This window comes from Rutidosis leptorrhynchoides, chromosome 10 (assembly GCF_046630445.1).
Source record: "Rutidosis leptorrhynchoides isolate AG116_Rl617_1_P2 chromosome 10, CSIRO_AGI_Rlap_v1, whole genome shotgun sequence".
Lineage (NCBI taxonomy): Eukaryota > Viridiplantae > Streptophyta > Magnoliopsida > Asterales > Asteraceae > Rutidosis > Rutidosis leptorrhynchoides.
This window is the reverse complement of record NC_092342.1, coordinates 285,895,468-285,918,124: the sequence shown is the minus strand read 5'-3', so window position 1 is coordinate 285,918,124 and position 22,657 is coordinate 285,895,468. Positions and strand designations below refer to the sequence as shown.

General features: G+C 33.5%; 1 protein-coding gene across 1 annotated transcript; it reads left to right on the top strand.

Moving 5' to 3' along the window:
- The first annotated feature begins 8,080 nt into the window (after positions 1-8,080).
- On the top strand, positions 8,081-14,732 carry LOC139871541 (uncharacterized). The gene is made up of 10 exons (XM_071859242.1): positions 8,081-8,390; positions 8,685-10,882; positions 11,097-11,215; positions 12,250-12,316; positions 12,546-12,633; positions 12,816-12,985; positions 13,101-13,244; positions 13,408-13,536; positions 14,127-14,336; positions 14,515-14,732. The coding sequence occupies exons 1-9, from the start codon at positions 8,174-8,176 to the stop codon at positions 14,325-14,327; spliced, it is 3,333 nt and encodes a 1,110-aa protein (XP_071715343.1). The 5' UTR covers positions 8,081-8,173; the 3' UTR covers positions 14,328-14,336; positions 14,515-14,732.
- Positions 14,733-22,657: the final 7,925 nt, after the last annotated feature.

Below are 22,657 nucleotides of genomic sequence, written 5' to 3'. Positions count from 1 at the left end.
TTTGGATATAGTTTCATGTTCATAATAAAAATCATTTTCTCAGAATAACAACTTTTAAATCAAAGTTTATCATAGTTTTTAATTAACTAACCCAAAACAGCCCACGGTGTTACTACGACGGCGTAAATCCGGTTTTACGGTGTTTTTCGTGTTTCCAGGTTTTAAATCATTAAGTTAGCATATCATATAGATATAGAACATGTGTTTAGTTGATTTTAAAAGTCAAGTTAGAAGGATTAACTTTTGTTTGCGAACAAGTTTAGAATTAACTAAACTATGTTCTAGTGATTACAAGTTTAAACCTTCGAATAAGATAGCTTTATATGTATGAATCGAATGATGTTATGAACATCATTACTACCTTAATTTCCTTGGATAAACCTACTGGAAAAGAGAAAAATGGATCTAGCTTCAATGGATCCTTGGATGGCTCGAAGTTCTTGAAGCAGAATCATGACACGAAAACAAGTTCAAGTAAGATCATCACTTGAAATAAGATTGTTATAGTTATAGAAATTGAACCAAAGTTTGAATATGATTATTACCTTGTATTAGAATGATAACCTACTGTAAGAAACAAAGATTTCTTGAGGTTGGATGATCACCTTACAAGATTGGAAGTGAGCTAGCAAACTTGAAAGTATTCTTGATTTTATGTAACTAGAACTTGTAAAATATATGAAGAACACTTAGAACTTGAAGATAGAACTTGAGAGAGATCAATTAGATGAATAAAATTGAAGAATGAAAGTGTTTGTAGGTGTTTTTGGTCGTTGGTGTATGGATTAGATATAAAGGATATGTAATTTTGTTTTCATGTAAATAAGTCATGAATGATTACTCATATTTTTGTAATTTTATGAGATATTTCATGCTAGTTGCCAAATGATGGATCCCACATGTGTTAGGTGACTCACATGGGCTGCTAAGAGCTGATCATTGGAGTGTATATACCAATAGTACATACATCTAAAAGCTGTGTATTGTACGAGTACGAATACGGGTGCATACGAGTAGAATTGTTGATGAAACTGAACGAGGATGTAATTGTAATCATTTTTGTTAAGTAGAAATATTTTGATAAGTGTATTGAAGTCTTTCAAAAGTGTATAAATACATATTAAAACACTACATGTATATACATTTTAACTGAGTCGTTAAGTCATCGTTAGTCGTTACATGTAAGTGTTGTTTTGAAACCTTTAGGTTAACGATCTTGTTGAATATTGTTAACCCATTGTTTATTATAACAAATGAGATGTTAAATTATTATATTATCATGATATTATGATATATAATATATCTTAGTATGATGTATATACAGTTAAATGTCGTTACAACGATAATCGTTACATATATGTCTCGTTTCGAAATCATTAAGTTAGTAGTCTTATTTTTACATATGTATTTCATTGTTAATACACTTAATAATATATTTACTTATCATTTAACATAATTAACCAAGTGTATCAATATCTTAATATGATTCATATGTACCTAGTAATACGTTGTTATAACGATAATCGTTATATATATCGTTTTCGAGTTTCTTAAATTAATAGTCTCATTTTTATGTATATAACTCATTGTTAAAATACCTAATGAGATACATACTTATAATAAAAACATGTTAACTATATATATAACCATATATATGTCATTGTATAGTTTTTACAAGTTTTAACGTTCGTGAATCACCGGTCAACTTGGGTGGTCAATTGTCTATATGAAACATATTTCAATTAATCAAGTCTTAACAAGTTTGATTGCTTAACATGTTGGAAACATTTAATCACGTAAATATCAATCTCAATTAATATATATAAACATGGAAAAGTTCGGGCCACTACAGAGCAGATCTGCTAGTCATTGTGTGGAAATAAAAAGAAAATAACTCTACACGTAAAAAGCACATGAAGGAAATCTAATCTTAAAGAAGAAACGAAGAAGATTGTAGAATCTTGAATAAATGTTCGATAGCATAAAAATTGATATAAGGAAATAAGAAGAGTATTTATAGGGAAAAAGCAATGAAATCAAACGAGGGAGATGGAATACACATGTCGAGAAGGTATGGAAGAAGTCACAAGGGTATATTTTTAGAGTAATGATTTGAATTTTAAAAGGAGATATTAGACATTGGAAACGGCGCGTCGAAAAAAGTGTCTTTTCACAGACGCGGACATTTAATACACGTCAAATCAGTCAAAATAAGTATAGATTTTGGCAACGTATCCATAGCCGGCTAACGTTACCAAACTGGGGGGGACTTTATGATACACATACCTGATCCGTATCTAATAAGCATTATTCGCATAAGACTTACCCACATTTATTAAGTAAAACATTAAGGGAATTCGAAAGTATGTGATGTTACCGGCAAGAAACAAGACAACGATTAAAGTCAAAACGGCTACCAGACACAAGGGTGACGTACAAGCCACCTGGACGCTAGCTGGATAAGCATGCGGCAGGAGAAAGATTGACGCACCAGCTAGGCAAATACACGATAAACAACAAAAAAATGAAAACCATTGGAAGCTAGCCGGATGGAAAGTGCCATATATAAGTTTGCAATTCATATACGGGGCCATCCAGATGGAGAATGTCGTGAAAAAACACTTGACGATTTTAAAGATGTGTTTACACATAAGCCCTTCCACTTGGCCAAGTGTGTAGGATATCCTGTAGCCTATACACGGGCACCAAATGAAATGCCCCATTCATATCGATTATAAACGTTACATAATAATTGATTTCATTGCGAGGTATTTAACCTCTATATGATACATTTTACAAACATTGCATTCGTTTTTAAAAGACAAACTTTCATTTCAACAAAAGTTGACAGGCATGCATACCATTTCATAATATATCCAAACTATAAATGACTTAATCTGTCATTTACTTAATATTAATCTTTATTGAACTCAACGACTTGAATGCAATGTCTTTTGAAATATGCCATGAATGACTCCAAGTAATATCTTTAAAATGAGCAAATGCACAGCGAAAGATTTCTTTAATACCTAAGAATAAACATGCTTACAAGTGTTAACCAAAAGGTTGGTGAGTTCATTAGTTTATCATAAACAATCATTTCCATTATTTTAATAGACCACGAGATTTTCATTTCTATTTATCATAAACATCCATCTCATATCAGGCATTTCGCAAACTGCATAGAGATAAAAATCATTCATATGGATTGAACACCTAGTAACCGACCCTAACAGGATGCATATAGAATATCCCCATCATTCCGGCACTCTCATCGGATATGATAAATCGAAGTAGTAAAGCATCTGTAACCCGGATGAGGCTTGTTAGGCCAAATAGATCTATCTTTAGGATTCACGTCAATTAGGGGCCATTTTCCTAATTCTTAGGCTACCAAGCTAAAAAGGGGCATATTGTTCGATAATCCAACCATAGAATGTAGTTTCGATTACTTGTGTCTATTTCGTAAAATATTTATAAAAGCAGCGCATGTATTCTCAGTCCCAAAAATATATATTGCAAAAACATTTAAAAAATGAGCAAATGAAACTCACAATACTCTATTTTATAGTAAAAATACATATGACGGCATTGAACAAGTGTAGTGTTGGCCTCGGATTTACGAACCTATATTAAGTATATATATTTATATGTTGGTCAATATCTCTCTATCAATTTAGGTCAAGTCGTAGTGTATCACAATCCTATTGCTCGAGATTATCATGCAAAAGTTAACGCAAGTCATCTAATCCAAAAATGACTTTCAAAATCTATACATGTTTATTATACAATTATATTACCAGAGTATAAGTCTTGATAGTTGAATGAATCGATAATTTACAAATCTCAACTTATCACATAACTGATTAAATTGTTATATTCGAAAATTTTTAGATAAATCAATGTAACTAGTTTATGTATATCTATTTGTAATCTATATGTTATTTTACTGAATTATATGTTATTTTAATAATTAAATAACTTATATTTATTCTACATATTTTAAGTAATTTAATATTTATATAGTAATATTCTTAAATTATTTCATCCTTTATTATAATGTATTAATGATAAAGAGATATGATAAAAATATATTTTTATATATTAAGTATTATAATTTGTATAACGTTTAAATAATATCATTTTAATGATAAAAATATAGTGATAGGTATTATTAATATAATTGCATTACATGTAATAAATATATATTTGTATCAAATATTTATTCGATTAAATAATATAATATTAATAATAATAATAATGAACCAAAAGCTGCATTATTTTGTAATAATAATAATAATATTAATTATTTTTAATAGTAATAATAATAATATTATTATTAATGATGATGATAATAATAACCATAAAATTTATAACAATAATATTATTAATAATAATAATATTATAATAATACTAATTTTATTAATGATAATAATAATATTAGTAATAATAATTCTATAACAATTTATATATATCAACTTCATATCTATATGTTATATATTGAAAATAATAATATTAATAATAGTGATTTTAATTTTAATATTAATATTGATAATAATAATTTTGATAATAAATAATAATCTTTTGTAGTAATACTAATGTCATTATAATAATTATATTACTAATAATGATAATAATAATGAAAACGATATTTTTATCTAAATCATAACCTTAACAATATTTTAACTGAATCATGATACTTATACTCATTATTTCCTAATCGACTTGTTTAATGGCTTTTAGTCCTCTTTTATATCGCATTCATAATAATTATAATAATAGTAATCGTAATAATTAAATAATACTAATATTAGTTTTAATGATAATGATATTAATAATAATAAATATTATAATAATATTAATGATAATACTAATACTAATACTAATAATAATAATAATAATAATAATAATAATAATAATAATATTATTAATAATAATCTTAATAATAATAATGATAGTAATAATAATAACAATAACAATTTTTAATGATAATACTTGTATTAATAACGATAATGATAATAACAATAATAATAATAATAATAATAATTATTATTATTATTATTATTATTATTATTATTAGATAATAATAACGACGATAATAATAATAATCATTTTAATAATAACACTAAAATTAATGATAATTCAGTTGACTATATCTTTTAATCCGTTCATCGAAACCATACGCTTTCTAAATGAAAGGTTATTAATTTTTTGCCAGCTTTTCAACAACATGCATATCATATACCTTATCTCAGTAGCATATATATTAAATTCATGATTTATCATAAACTATTTAACGACGAAATTAAGCATACAAGCATGCATAAACATATATACTCGAGCACTAGTCAGGGATACACTATTAATATATAAAAGATAGGATATGAATGCTCACGTATCAATATTGTGATTCAATATTGCAGGAAAGTACTTAGACCCAACGGATATGATAAATACTAGTTTGACCTCACGAACAATACCCATAACCTCCATAGCTATAACCCATAATTTTCTTAGCTCTATCCCGCTCGTAAAACCCGTTTGAAATAACTCGCTCATGACCTCGTCGTAGTATTTTATGTTTACTACTACTAATAATAATACGGTTAATAATAATAATAATAATAATAATAATTATTATTATTATTATTATTATTATTATTATTATTATTATTATTATTATTATTATTATTATTATTATTATAATTATATAATTATATAGAGAGTGCGAGAGAGATTGAAATATGGATGAAAACTGGAACCAGAATTCGTGCGTTTTATAGAACCTTACACCCACCTACACCCCATGCGATCGCATGAGGTTTCTTCCTCATGGCCATGCGATCGCATTGCAGCAACCTCCAGCTCATATTGCACTTATTCAGGCTGCCGACACTTTTATTAATATTTAATATATATATTTATTTAATTTATATAATTATATATATATATATATATATATATATATATATATATATATATTATATTATATTTACGAGCATAGTCGACTTGTAACTTTAGTTCCGATGACTTGTACGTTTACGCTCGACTTATGTCTCAGTTCCGGTTTAACGAACGTCCTTTCATACGTGTAGAAAACTTGTACTTTTCGTTTCACGACGAGTACCTTTATTAATAACTAGCCTTAATTGCCAATAATTTATATTACAAGAAATGTAACTTATGCATTTGAGTGTTTTGGTCATTTGCTTCTTTAAATCAATGTCTCGTTATTTATCAAATAATATTATTTTAAATCCGATACGTTTTATGACTAAGTTAATATTATATTTTATCACTTTGTAAAATATATTTTCATTTAGAAATAAATTTGTACATATTATATATAATTGAAATATTTATTTAATAATATTTAGTTTTTCAAAATCAATTCTATTTCAAAGTTTATTTTAAAATCGTTTAAATAATAGAAATTATTATAACACGTCACGTTTACACTTTAAAGCTTAAATTGATAAAATTCCTTTATGCGCCAATGTTTATTTTAATTTTTCAAACGTTCTAATTAATATATTTAATTATCAGTCGAATCAATAAAAAGTGTTACTATCGTTTACATAACTAATTTGAAATCATATATATATTCAATATAATACTCATTGTGAGTTATTTAAATATCTAATTCTAATAGTTAACGTTATAACTTATTGTATATATTCAAATTAAGTTATTCAAACAAAAACATTTTAATAATCAATTCCTATTGTATCGAAAAACGTTTTCGCACCTTTGAAAATAGATAAATCGAATATTATGAAATTATATTCTCCACTAACGTTTGTCTAACTTTCGTTATTTGACACTTTGTGCCTACTTGTAGATCACTTTACTATTTTCTGAATGTTGTTAAAAAGAATAGATTTCTTAAATCATAGTGGACCTCATAACAGAGACCCGTAATCATATCCCAATGTATCTGATAATTCAATCATTTGATATTATCTTTTAATTCCGTCGATAAATATATTGAAACAAATACGTGCATGTAAAATATTATACATCTACTACTTTGTTAACGTTTTCAATTAATATAACTATATATCATATATACATATCTATATACACATAAATGTTCGTGAATCGTCGAGCACTGTCAAAGGGTAATTGATTACATGAATATATTTCCAAAATTTTGAGACTCAATATTACAGACTTTGCTTATCGTGTCGAGATCATATAAAGATTAAGTTTAAATTTGGTTGGAAATTTCCGGATCGTCACACCAAAAATATATGGGTATTAACACACGAATGGAACACCTGTGCTGTGTCATCTCGAATCTTCAGAAAATTTTGTTACGGTAGTTTGTTACAATTATGAAATGGGCATGTGCCACGTCGTTATTCCCTCTAACAGACTATTTGGCAACTATAAATACACCTTTGGATCATTCATTATACACACAAGCTTACACACAATTAAATACGTCGTTACTGTGCTCAACAAATTATCTACGGACAATCACATCGAATTTCGGTCATCATCAGAATTCGTTTACTTCAAGATATTAATCTATTCGATCCAATTGAGTAGATTAATCCGATTGATTGTTTTACACCCTCATGAATTCTCATATTCAGTTCGGGTTTGCACGATTGCCGGAGTTAAAACAATCCATCAACCACTTTGTTCTCAAATTTATCACTCAAACTAAACTCATAAGTTTTACGTTTGATCATTAACCATTTAATACACTTTAACTTTTTTTTTTTTTCCTTACATGTACCTTGGATAACATGTACAATATATAAAAGAAAATAATTGAGTGTAATTTTGCTGTTTTTATTAAGTCATTGTTTAACCTTTTTTTTTAATTATTTTAATATACTAATTTTTCAATGAACCAGAAAAATAAACTATGTCGACCGGTCTTTCTTTTATTTCCAATTCTAATAACACAATAAAATAGAAAAATAGAAAATTAAATAAGAATTAAGAGAGTACTTAATCGTGATATGATATATGATTGGCTGTAATTAAGTGGGCCCCAACTAATCTAAGCGCGAAAACATCTACAATCACAAACGTAAACCAACTTCTGATCTAGTGTGTGATCATCATCTTCTTCATTTTCTCCACAATAATCAAAACCCTAAATAATCACAAACAAAATCAAATTACATGATGATAAATTACTGAAAACCTAGCAATAATGATCTCTAATCAATGCTTAAATTTGTTTAATCATCCCACTATATGTCTCTTTACCTCAATCAGCACACCTTTAAAACCCTACGGTTTTCGTCCAGTTGTTACATATCGTAACAATTGCATATTAATCGGTACGAAATCAAGACGCAGAACATCATCTCGCAATAAGTTGCTTATAGCTCAATCGTCATCCGATATTGTTCTCATTGCGACCACAGGTGCATTTCGTTTTCTGATAATTCATAATTGATTGATTGATTGATGATGTGTTAGTATTAGTGCACAGTTTAGTGCAGTTAGTTTGTGTTATTTAGTAATGATATAGTGATACGGATACTAGGAGCAACATTTTAGGGGAATTAGTGATATGTATAGTGAGATTTTGTAGACCTAGAATAGAAATTATAAGATTGATAATGGTAATTATCGTTTGCTTGATTTTATTTTGATGACTGTTTATTAGATGTTTGGAATTGAGTGGTGTAAATGTTATTTGTTGTTTGTTTTGGCAGAACATCGAGATGGTAGTTTAGTATTCCGATTTGGGGATGTTAGTGAATTGGTGGAAAAGGTAGAGGAAATTGAAGAAATAGAGAGCGGAGATGAACAGGAAAGTAACGTTTTGAATGTGTTGGATGGAGTTCGGGAGAGACAAGTGACTGTAAAGACGATTGAGGTTGATGATCGAATTGGTAATGCGGATATCGAGAGTGATGTTGCTGAAGGGGAGACTAATGTTGTGTGCGATTTGAGAGATGATCTTGCTGAGTCAAGCGAGAAATTGGCAGATAATTCTGATCAGGAACTTATTCCATTACAATCGGATGCTAATATGAATAGTTATAATTCTGATCAGGAACTTATTGGCGTTGTTAAGGGCACGCTTGATGAAACAGAACGTATTGTTCATCATGATGGCGAGGAGGGTACAGACCCAACTATATCTCCTTTTGATGACGGTCAAAACAGAGACAGGAGGGCAGATCCTGAGGGTATACTTTTAGAAATTAATGAAGATGAAACTGAGGACCCACCAGTTACTGTTATGCTTGAAAGTGTGCAAGTTTCAGAAGTTGAATTTGAGGATGTCAAACAATCATGTACTGAGGATGAGTTGGAGAAGGTGGAAAGTGAAGATATTAATGATGAAATTGATAAAGAATATTTAATGCCTTTGGCTGAGGTGAATGATGAGGAAGTTTTGGAAGGTATGAACATAAATGAGTATGTTGAGAAAGAGTTAGAAGATTTGAATGTTAGTATGGGTACTTTTATAGATGAGATGCTACCATCTGATACATTAGATATTGAACCAACTTCAGACGAGGTAAACATGGAAGTTTCAAGTACTAAAGCTGTGGATTTCAAGGTTCAGGCTATGGAAGATGAGTTGCAACAAATAAGCACCGATAGTGACGAGCTGAATGGTGTCACGTATCTGACAGAATCAGCTGTAGAAGAGAATTTAAGTGATCCTAAATCAACTCCTCTTGAGCTCAAGCCCACTATGCAAGTTTCAGATACTGAACTTCAGGATATTATGGACTGTAATTTAGATGATGAAATCTTACAAGTCATAAATGTAAACGAAGATCCATCAGTTTCTGTGAAGCTTGAAACAACACAGGCTTCACTTACTGAAGTCATGGATGTTACACAACCATATGTTGAGGATGAGTTGCACAAGGTTGATCCAAAAGATACTATTGAGGGTGATACAGAAGATTTACTGCCTCCTGAAACCATGCTTATTTATGTTGAACTGGTGGATACTGCAAATGAGAAGATGGAGGAAGGTTTGCAAGATATGAAAAGTAGTGATGATACTCTCACAGATAGGATACCACCATCAGATCTATTAGGGCCTGAACTAACTTTAGATGAGGTGGGCCAGCATCAACTTTCCGATGTCAAACTTGAGGCAACAATGGAAGTTTTGATTAAAGATCAGGCTGTTGAAGATGATTTGCAGAACGATTATGCAAATGTGATGCCTGCGGAACCATTTGTAGAAGAGGAGGTAAGCCAAGCGCAGTTAACCCCTACTGAGATCAACCCTACTATGCAACTTTCAAATATTGAACTTCAGGATACTGTTGGTCAGAATTTAGATGATAGACCTTTAAAAGCTAATGATGAAAGTGAGGATCCATCAGTTTCTGTGAATCTTGAAACTATGCAAGCGTCACAAGTTGATATTGTGGATGTTACACAACCGATTACTTCAGATGTTGAACTCACAGATGATGCAAATGAAGATATAAAGGAAGGGTTAGAGGATATGAACATTAGTGGGGATATTCTAATAGATGGGATGCAACTGTACGACCCATTAGTAGATGAATCAACTTTAGACGATGTTAAGGATCAGGCTGTTTCAAATGAGTTTCAACAAGTGAGTACTGATAACAGGGATGAGAATGTTGTTGAAAATGAGGTCCCACCAGAACCAATTCTAGAAGAGGAGCTAAGCCGGACTCAATCGACATCTGTTACCATGCAAGTTTCAGATATTGAAGTTGAGGATGCTACAGGTCAGAACCTAGATGATGAGATATTACAAGTCATTGATGACGAAGCGGGTGACAGTTTCATCAATGATGTAGAACAGTCCCCCAATCAGTTAGAAGTGCAAACAGTTCAAGTTGAGGGAGTAAACGACATGATGGACCCATATGATGAAACTGATGCACTTGGAAGCTCAATCCTGGTTAGATTCGTGTTCCCTTTTCCTTAAAAGAAATTCTAGCGTAGTGTTCATTTGGATGCATAATACTTCAATATTAGAGATGTATAATGTTTGCTAATTTATGCTAGAAACACCTTCAATAGGTTACAATGAGTAACCAAATCCAACTAGTTTGTGGAATATAGGCTTTTGAGTTTTGAACCAACTGGTTGTTTTCTTTGATTATGATTTCTAGCTTACAGAAGGTGTCCATGGCCTATTACTGGAAGGAGAAATAACTGAGGGAGAGTGCAGCGAACATGCTGAAGAATCTGAAGATACTACATTGTTAGCTGCTGAATCTGAAGTGAAAGGGTAACATGTACATATAATCTCTTTTTGCATACTTTAAGATCTCTGCTATAGGATAGACAGGGGGACTTATTCCTTCAGATAGTACATAATAGTACAATACATGTATGCTAATGATCGGTGAATTATTGGATGTGTATACAGACAGGGGTCTATTTAATTTATCTTGGTTCAGTCTTAGAGGCCTTGTTGTTTATGTGGATGTTATACACGTGGCATGTCATGTGTATACAATTAGTCTTTCATAAATTAGTGTTAAGTTTCATGTGGATCTTCCACATCTTTGTAATTGTGACATGTATCTTTTAATTTATAATATTTTCCAGGGAGCATCCCCGTTAACTGCATGTATACTAATGGTTGTAGTGAGTAGGTTATAGATGTACGTGGATGTTTTTTTAAGGCAAGGATGATGATACTTTAGTAACTTAGGTGTTACTTTACCTTAAAAGATGGGTTTTTAGGAACTACTCTTTTGGGACCCATGAATTAGTACCTCACTAAATATTGTGGAATTTTAGTTTTCTGGGCTTTTAGGCTACTAATGATGGAATATTGGTAAGTGAAAAGTGCTAGTGAATCATGAAGATAATATTTGTAACTAAGTAGAAAGGTAATAGACCTAATACAAGGACTTGAGGAGGAGGCAGTGACTTAGAAATCTCCACTAATTTAATTATTACATGACATTTATGGCTTTGAGTAACTCCATCTGGCAACAGGACTCAAGTTCTCTGCTTATTAATCAGAAGCTATTATTATTTTCAATTAGCATTATAAGGTCTTCGGATGAATGATAAATTTGGTAGCTGTTAATCTTACCATTTTTAGAAGAATATGAAACTGAACATTCACTTAAATATGGAAATCGGACCTATGTGTTGCAATGCCCTTACTTGAAAACTTTCCAATGAACCTCGAATCGATCATGCCTCATTAAATATATGCTCCAGTTTTATGTTATTTACTGGTATAACATGAATACCACTATTTTTATTGGATCCAACTAATTCTCTTTAGTTTGAATGACTTAACAGGGAGGAGATTGATTCCATAGAAGATTTCCTATCATCTGGTGCAGCTTTCTTGGAGCATCCATATAAGGTAGTACTATTTCTCATACACATTTTTTTCATTACCACTGTGTTCACATAGTCATTTAAAGGATTGTAGTTATTAATGTCTGTTGTTAGGTTTATTATATTAATAATGACTTTGGGCATACAGTAATTTTTAGTTATTTCAAGTATACTGGGTATCTAACTAAATACTATGTTTGTTACCTTTGGCATAAGACCTAAATGTGGATTAGTAATAGAAATAATAATTCCAGGCATTGACAGGTGGAGATGATGCCTATTTTTTGGCTGGCAGTAAATGGTTAGGTGTGGCTAATGGAGTTGGCCAGTGGTCATTTGAAGGTATTCCCTTTTTATTTGCAAATTGGTTTGATGTCTTGTGGAAGTTTTCCTGTCTGAATGATTTATCAACCATACTCGGTTAAATTTTTAATGGAATAATATAATAATATAACTAAGATAAAATTATGGGTTCCATATGTAAAACAATCCCAGTTATATTTTTCTCTCTTTTTAAAAAACAGGAACTGATCCAGGTAGATACGCCAAAGAGCTCATGAGGACTTGTGAAGAGATTGTCTTGGATACCAGCGCTGTTCCAGTGACTAACACTGTTGAGCTTCTTTGTAGAGGTGTCAGCGAGACAAATATGTCAGGTTCATCCAACGTATTGATCGCGAACTTCGATGGTCAGGTTCGTTTTATAATCATAATAAGCTTTTCATCCTGAAAGTTTACTTTTTGTGTTATCTTATTTCGAGCTGATACTCTAATATGAAAATTTTAAAAGCTTCTTAGTAAACTAACAGGCTCTTCATGTGGCTAATATCGGAGATACTGGATTTTTGATTATAAGACATGGTGCTATTTATAAAAAGTCTTCTCCATTGCTCCATGACTTCCATTTTGCACTGCAAGTTGAAGACTCTGATGATCCCTTGCTATTTGTGGAGGTATGTTGACTAAAAGTGTCACTAAATTATTTGTTACTTGGTTTTAATTTAGCGATTGTGAAATAGTTTTGACTTTTGATGCAATATTGATAAATAATAAAGTAAGATTTTTTCTGCTCTGAGAAAAAATAACAACTTCCAACTTTTCAACAATTTATTTCAGGAATACAAGATTGAACTAGATGAGGGTGACGTAGTCGTATCTGCTACGGATGGTCTGTTTGACAATCTATACGAGCGAGAAATAGCTCTGATTGTTTCGAAGTCGCTGCAAGCTGGGATGAAACCTGAGGTGAATATTTATATCTTTTGCAGATTACTAAAATACATGAGCTGGATTGAGAAACATTTTTATAATGTAGAGTCAAAGTTGGTCTTGTTCATAGTTGGCTCTAGTCAACAAGTTGAGTTTGAACTCATCGGTGGTATATTTCATCTTATTTGTTAGATCGGTCACTACCAAGCACGAGAATTTTGATGTTATTTATCCCGTTAGCCTTGACCTCTTGGTTCTTATTCTACATTAAGTATGTTTATAAAAGCACATTAACACATGAAACTGCGATTGTTAAAATCCAGCTAGCCTTGGCCTCTTGGTTCTTATTCTACGTTAAGTATCAATGTAATAAATGTAAAAAAGTTAAATGTAAAAGTATATGACCCGTTTGGACCTAACTGACCCATTTGACCCATTACTAGTTTCAACCTGTTACCCAAACCGATCCAACCTGACCCATTTGGACCAGTTAAATTTTTTACCCATTTGACCCATGACCCATTTCAACCCATAACCGCTTTGACCCGTTACCCAAACCGACCCAACCTGACCCGTTTGCCAGGTACTTATAATGAACTATCACGCTTTATGTTGTGAACTCTTAGGAAATCGCTAATGTATTGGCCACAAGAGCGCAAGATGTTGGGAGGTCTGCATTCTTAAGAAGTCCATTCTCAGATGCTGCTCAGTCAGCCGGATACACAGGATATTCTGGCGGCAAGCCTGATAATGTGGCAGTGATTGTGTCATTAGTCGAAAAAATATCTAACCGTCCAGTAACCGATTCTCTGATTTCTACTTCATAAACAGTTGAGGTACTGCCTTTGATCTCTCTTTATCATTTCAGATTTCAGTCATTCTGATTAGAGGTAGCAAAATGGGTGGGCCACAGGTCGGGTAATCGTCAAAAAGGATAGTTTTCTGGTACACATCATGATAAGTTGCTCGAAAAACTTTCTGTTCAAGACTTAACAATTTTTATTAAATTTATAGGTCTCTCATGTGGACAGGCATCTTATTTCTTGTGAGGGTCGTCGAGGGGTGGGTGTGGTGCAATGTGCATGTTAGTCATGGATGACCGGCTAGTGTGGTACTACTCTGAGATTTGGTGAATTGTAATCTATGTTTCTTAATTTGTAACAAAAATGTACATAATCTTTCCACTACTTTTCAACAATACTGAATAAATCAAAATTGAACTTTTTAGTGAACATCAGTTATTCTTTTGTATATTCTATATATGTAAATATAGTAAATAATTTAGTCTTTGGTTCCAATGACTTTGGGCTGGGATCAGGTGACGACATATATGTGGGTTTAGCCGTTTTGGGTATATATATTATATATATGAGCTGATTATGACTAGGTTATTATGCCCATGAATGAATTGGCAAGGTACTGGCCTTTGCTATCATCATCCCACTGCATGCTTCTTGCCAGCATTGTTTTTGTATTAACCGTATTCATTCCTGTTTGTATCTTTTCTTTCGCATAATACGAATAACGAATTACATCGTGTTGCTAACTTTAATATTCTGCACGTATTTCACTTTGTTATTTTGTCATAGATGAATCTGATATATGCAGCACCAATACTCTAACATCAGTATTCCCCTCACGTTTCTTATATGGATCGTATTCTTTAAAGGATTATATAACTTCCAAAAATCTAATAACGACCTTGCTTAGTTAAATACATTTTAACAAGGGGTGTGTTTGGATGAAAGTAGCTGGAGCTTGTAGTTGGAGCTGGAGCTGGAGCTTATGAGATAGAGCTGGAGCTGGAGCTTATTTTTGGAGCTTATTTTTTAAGCTGGTAGCTGGAGCTTATTATTTTTTATAAGTGTTTGGTAAACTAGCTGGAGCTTATTTTCCAGTTCATAAGCTCTACTTTTTTTCATAAGCTACTAAAAGTAGCTTATTTTTTCAGAGCTTATGATTTTCACAAGCTCTACTTTTTTTCTCTACCAAACGAAGCGTAGCTTATTTTTTCAGAGCTTATGATTTTCACAAGCTCTACTTTTTTTCTCTACCAAACGAAGCTTATGACTTGGAGTTTATTAAAATCATAAGCTCAAGCTCCTATAAGCTCCCATAAGCTCCAACAAGCTCGTCACCCAAACACACCCAAGACCAAATAATCGATCTTGAAGTTGAATCTATAATAAAACAGCTTCTCTGTTTGTATTTTTATATTTTATGGAAAAACCCTTAAATGTTGACAGAATGTTTCATGCAGAAATATAAACCTTCCATCGATGTTAACCATGCATGAAATATAAACCTTCCATCGATGTTAACCATGTAATCAACACGTTTTCTTCTTCAATTTATTATTCACTAATTTAATTTCTCTCTTGAGCTTCTCGCCTTTTTCTACTTCTTCTTGACAGGCACAAACAAAATAAAGCTTAGCATGCTTATAATCTATGCATATTTGCTTGTAATTTTGAAACCGTCAATGTTGCTTATTTGTTTTTCATAAATTAAATATCATTTTTGCTAATATCCAAACGTGTGCAGCAGCAAACTGGCAAGTATATATCACCTCCGTACGTATCTGATTCTAACACAACCCAAACAATTTCAATACGTACACAAATTCTCATGGCCTATATTTCTTTGTATTTTGGTTCAAACCCATGTGTCAAACCCTTAATAGTTGCATACATATCACCGTATGCATCCTATAACGCGGGTGTAGGTTCAAGTTCAGGCTCGAATACTAACTCTTACGAACTACTCTCTTTAAGCTCGAATAAAGTAGGAACCCAAGAGATAAAAAAGGCTTATAGGACACTAGCTCTTAAGTTCCATCCTGATGCTTCTCATGATCAAGACACCGCCAAAATGTTCGTTTTGTTGCAAACAGCACTACAAGAAAAGTGAACATTCCCGACGACACTTTTCCCGACGACATGTGGCGTCGGGATTAATACCGCAAAACGACAAAAAATTCACTTCTTTGTCAGACTTTTTTTAGTTTTTTGTTGACCGACCTATCCCGACGACATGTCGTCGGAGAGTCGTCGCTATTAATTTACCTATTTCTTTTTCACTTTTATGTCTTGGCGGCAAACATAAAAAAATTTCCCGCCAACCATTCCAGACGACATGTCGTCGGGAATGCCAACCATTTTTAATTTTTTCTTTTTATGTTTTGGCGCTTATCTGGAAAATAATTCCCGCCCAACTTACCGACGACATGTCGTCGGCATTGACCCAATTCATTTTTTCCTTTTTAATAAAGATAAATTAATTTAAACCAACATTTAGAAATAAGAAATTTGGTTACGGAACATAAGATGTTCGGATAATTGCATGTTTGCCACATCCGCAGTAGTTCAACATTATGAATTAAGAAAATTGAGTAGATGTAAATGGTGAGGGTTGCAGTTGTAAAAATAGATCGAATTTGTTCGATTTTGGCTCCAATAAATCCCGCCATTTGTTTCCCTCCAAAAATATTCGCGCCAAGAATATTCAACCACAGATTTCCAATCAAAAGTTAACCGCCATAAGGATACTAATCTCGACGAAAGGTAATGTCAAAATGTAATCGTGTAATGTAATGATAGAAGTTACATGTGAAATTTAACGATGTAATGTAACGCTGTAATGTAATGGTAGAACGTGACATCGTAATGTAATGGTATAGTGTGACGGTGTAATATAACAGTGGAATGTAACGGTGTAATGTAATGGTAGAAAGTGAAGGTGTAATGCAATGGTAGGAAGTTACAGTGTTATGTAATGGTAGAATGTCCACGTTGTAATGTAATGGTGGTATGTGATGGTGTAATGTAACAATGCACCCTAACCTTAAACCCAATGTAATGTATTGTAATGATAGAGTATTAATGTAGGAGTGTGATATTGCTCGATTTCATCATATATATCTCTCGCAATATCGTGTGAAATACTCTCGAATCAAGGATAGTTAAGGCGGTTTCTACAAGTAATGCACAAAGGTATGTAAATTGTATCGAAAAGTGGTTTATAAAGAATTTTGATGAATTATGACCGTTCTATAAGTTGTGATATCATCATAGTTGATCCCGATACAAGTTAGGGTCAAATTAGCGCTTTAAAATGATAAAACAAGGCTTCAGATATGTTGGACTCCGTCCAACATTGTTGGGACTCCGTCCAAACTAAGGGATATGAAAGGAAAAAGAGACAGTGAACTTCAGTACATCTGGACGCCGTCCAGATCTTCACAACGGGACGCCGTCCAAGGAAATGGGACGCCGTCCAGTCCTTTACAACTAGACGCCGCCAGAATTTGGGACGCCGTCCAGTGGTAGGTTTCAGCCTACTTTTGACTTTTTGACCCACTTTTACCACTTTAAAAGTGAATGATTGAGAGACCAGTTGGCATATACGAACCAGATGAGTTAGAAGACGATTTTAGGAGCTATTTTGGAGAACTCCAAGCTCTTTGAAGAGGCTTAACATCCAAGAATCAAGATTCAACACCTTCTCCATTCAAGATTCATTCTCTAATAGGTTGATTTCTTGTTTTTAACAATGAATTCTACTTATCACTTGATTGCTATGTTGTTTGTTAATATGATTATTGGCTAAACTCTATAATGTTTGTCTAGATTAATAACTGAGGTATTGGATGTAATCTTATGGATTGAATGTATTTTGTGTGATAGTTTTAAGTTTGATTCAAGAACATGCTTATTGATGTTAAAAATCATTTGTAACTAGTTAATTGATATGTTGTTGATAAAGAGAACTCTTGTTGATTTATCATATTGATTTACAATCAGCTTGTCTTAGATTGATTGTTTACTAAACCGGACCAAGGGGTAAATTAGATTCAATTGGTTAGACGATATAGGGATGAATTGTATGCAACGAACGTTTGTACAATTATTGATAACTATGAACATAGAAGTCAAGTTTCAAGCCTTAGAACTAGTTAAGTTATCCGATTACAAATACAAGAACTATATGTAACAACCCAAACCAAAACACGAACAACCCGCGTAAAAATAACAAATAATTTTTTTTTTTTGCTGGAACAGCATATGGCGCGGCGCGCCAGAAGGCCGCGCGGCGCGCCATTCTGGTCTGTCCAAAAAGTCTTGAAATGCTAAAAAGATTGGCCACTTCCCGACATAATTAGACAAAACGCTTTTAACAACATATTCAAATATGTAAAACTAACACATTCCATTAATAAAAATGAGTTTTACGAAGCGGGGCCCACATCGGCCGTTTTACGAGTTTAATTCAAAATATGAGTTTCGACCATCAAAAGTTTAAGTACCAAACTACACTACGAGCATGGTGTTTGGGATTAAACTACCCAAGTCTCGGTCAATACTCCAAAAGCTAAATAGCCCAAAAGCATTCTCTAGCAACGACGAGATCTCTAATCCAAGATGATGCACTTACCCTTGTCCACAACCGAACCTATAAAAAGGTAAACAACGAGAGGGTAAGCAAAGCTTAGTGAATGCAATAATTATACACATACATATATAATACACCTACTTGCAAATCACTTACTCAAACTCCGCATACAAGCTAGTAACACAATTAGCTTATAATCTCGAATACAAGCTAGAAATCTCCAATACCACAAGCTAGCATATGCAATGCATGTAATATAATTCGAATAATATATTATACTTACACTTACAACACAAATAACCATGGTTAACCAATCGTACAAGGGAATGGCGCTCGCGAAAACGCCATCGGTGTTCATAACATCCGTTAGGGTACTTAACACCTCGTATCACTAACCCCTAGGGTGGCACCTTAACACCTCGGCACTTCACCCCGAGTGGCATCTTAACACCTCGATGCTTCACTCATTATTTTACGGAGTGGTGTCTTAACACCTCGACACTTCACCCCGAGTGGTATCTTAACACCTCGATGCTTCACTCATCACGTAAAACCTGGTGTCTTAGCACCTCGACACTACACATTTCACGCTACAACAAATAGATACATTATATACCTACACATATAATTATTCCACTCACCTTACGCCTTCAGTGAATCAATAAACCAAGCTTGAAACTTCAAGGTAACGCACCTATTACAAAGTATATATAATCAATTTTCCGTTCAAGTTGGTCAAACTCACAACACTCACCATTACTAGGTCATTTCGACCTATTTGGACACCTAACCCTAAAATTGGGTCAACTTACACCAAAAACCCTAGCATTAGCCAAGTTAAGTCTTAAAACACCTTTTAACATTAGGTTTAATCATTAAACTCAATCATTAACTAACTTAGGTCCATTTTGACCCATTTGACCAATTTAAGGTCAACACCCCCATTTCGGGTCATCCACTAACCCACTTAACACCCCTTTACATATATTTAAGTGTGCTAGTGATTTAACTAACTAATTTAAGCTCATAAACATAGATTAGTACTTAGAAAACCCTAGTTAGTCAACTTTGAGTCTACATGACCCAAATTCATCCAAAAACCCCTAATTCATTAACAAATGGGTTTTTATGTGCAAATAACCCAAACCCTAACCCTTAATACAATTAAAGTAAGAAATTAGGTTTTATAACTTACCAACACAATCACCACGTAGCTAGCGACTAGATGAACGACTTTAGAACTCGCACTAAGACCCGATTCAACTTCCTTCTTCCTTTAATGGAGCTCTCTCACTCTAGAACTTCCTCTCTCTCTAGGATTTAATGGAAAGTGATAAGGTAGATGGAAATGGAGTAAAGGAGACTCCAACAACTGATTTTGGGGCCTTAAAGTCGGACCCCAAAGTGATTTTACCAAATTACCCCCAAAATATCTAATTTAAAAAGAAGGAAGAATCTGTCAGCCCGAAATGGCGCGGCGCGCCAAATGCCCAGTTCAGCTTCTTTTGCATTTTAATTATGTACAACAAACTTCCACTTCAAGAATCTTAAACACACGTATGTACAAGGAAAAAAATACTCGGGTTTTACAACTTTCCCCCACTTATTCGGATTGCGTCCTCGCGATCCAAGCCGCATGACAAGAAGGAAGATAAACCAACACAAACTCTTCGGGCTCCCAAGTAAACTCGGAACCCTTACTCCGTCGCCATTGAACTTTAAAGGTCCTAACCTCTTTATGCCTCAACCTTTTGACCTTCTCATCGAGTATAGCAATCGGCTCCTCAATATACTCTAACTTATTGTTTAGCTCAATCTCGTCTAATGGCACCCAAGATGAATCATTCGCAAGACACTTACGGAGATGGGAAACATGAAATGTATTATGAATCCCCGCAAGCTCTTCGGGTAATTCCAAACGATACGCGACCTCACCAGCACGAGCTAAAACCTTAAATGGCCCAATAAACCGAGGAGCTAGCTTTTCCTGTTTTCGAAATCGAATAATACCTTTCCATGGCGAAACCTTAAGCATCACCATGTCACCTTCTTGAAATTCGATCGTTCGTCTACGTTTATCGGCATACGATTTTTGTCTATCTTGAGCCTTCTTTAAATGATCTCGAATCACATCAATCTTACTATTCATCTCTAGGACTAAATCGGTACTCCCGATTTCCTTTTGTCCCATTTCACCCCAACAAATCGGGGTTCGACACCTACGCCCATAAAGCATCTCATAAGGTGGCATCCCAATACTAGTATGATAACTATTATTGTACGAGAATTTCACCAAAGGTAAGTGCTCGTCCCAACTACCACCGAAATCAATAATACATGCCCGTAACATATCCTCCAAAGTTTGATTCGTACGTTCGGTTTGACCGTCCGTTTGAGGATGATACGCCGTGCTCAATTTCAATTGTGTACCCATATCTTCATGAAACTTTTCCCAAAACTGAGATGTAAAACGAGTATCTCGATCCAAAATAATCGATATAGGAACTCCGTGTCGAGAGATGACTTCCTTGATAAACAACTTAGCCAAGGTCTCCGACGATATCGCTTCCCGAATGGGAAGAAACAAGGCACTTTTCGTCAATCGATCAACTATAACCCAAATCGAATCAAATTGGGTTCTCGCCGTTTTAGGTAACTTTGTGATGAAATCCATGGTAATGTGCTCCCATTTCCATTTCGGGATTTCCAACGGTTGTAACTTACCATACGGCTTTTGGTGCTCGGCCTTAACTTGCAAACACGTGACGCATTGTTCAACATACTTCACAACATCACGTTTCATGCCCGTGCACCAATAATCCTTCCTCAAATCAAGATACATCTTCGTCGCATCCGGATGAATGGAATACTTTGACTTATGTGCTTCATCAAGTAGCACTTGTCGATAATCACCCATCTTAGGCACCCACACCCTTCCTTGAAAAGACAACAAACCACGCGAACCCATAGTAATGAATTCCGATTGCCCCACAATTCGCTCCGCATGCTTGTTGTGAACGTAAGCCTCTATTTGAATCACACCAAGTTTTTCAAGAAAATCATTAGTAATAATCATACGTAACAATCCCAATCGTAACGCCGGGTGATGACTCTTTCGGCTTAACGCATCCACGACCACATTCGCCTTGCCCGGATGATAAAGTATTTCACAATCATAATCTTTTACCACATCCATCCACCTACGTTGACGATAATTCAAATCTCGTTGATTAAAGATATGTTTCAAGCTCTTATGATCCGAATAAATCGTACTCTTAACACCATACAAGTAATGGCGCCAAATTTTCAACGCATGCACAACCGCCGCCAACTCAATATCATGAGTCGGATATCTCGTCTCGTGTTCCTTTAATTGTCGAGAGGCATAAGCGATGACTTTACCCCTTTGCATAAGAACACACCCGATGAAATGTCTCGTTCTTATTGATTAAAAACGTTCCATATTAATTGATTTCGTTGCGAGGTTTTGACCTCTATATGAGACGTTTTTCAAAGACTGCATTCATTTTAAAACAAATCATACCCTTTATTTCATCAATAAAGGTTTAAAAAGCTTTACGTAGATTATCAAATAATGATAATCTAAAATATCCTGTTTACACACGACCATTACATAATGGTTTACAATACAAATATGTTACAACAAAATAAGTTTCTTGAATGCAGTTTTTAAACAATATCATACAAGCATGGACTCCAAATCTCGTCCTTATTTAAGTATGCGACAGCGGAAGCTCTTAATATT

Excerpts from the sequence above, each read along its gene's own strand:
- LOC139871541 (XM_071859242.1), top strand. The coding sequence starts at position 8,174 with ATGATCTCTAATCAATGCTTAAATTTGTTTAATCATCCCACTATATGT. Across the intron at positions 8,391-8,684 it reads TGTTCTCATTGCGACCACAG|AACATCGAGATGGTAGTTTA; the intron begins GTGCATTTCGTT and ends TTGTTTTGGCAG. Across the intron at positions 13,537-14,126 it reads AAGCTGGGATGAAACCTGAG|GAAATCGCTAATGTATTGGC; the intron begins GTGAATATTTAT and ends GTGAACTCTTAG.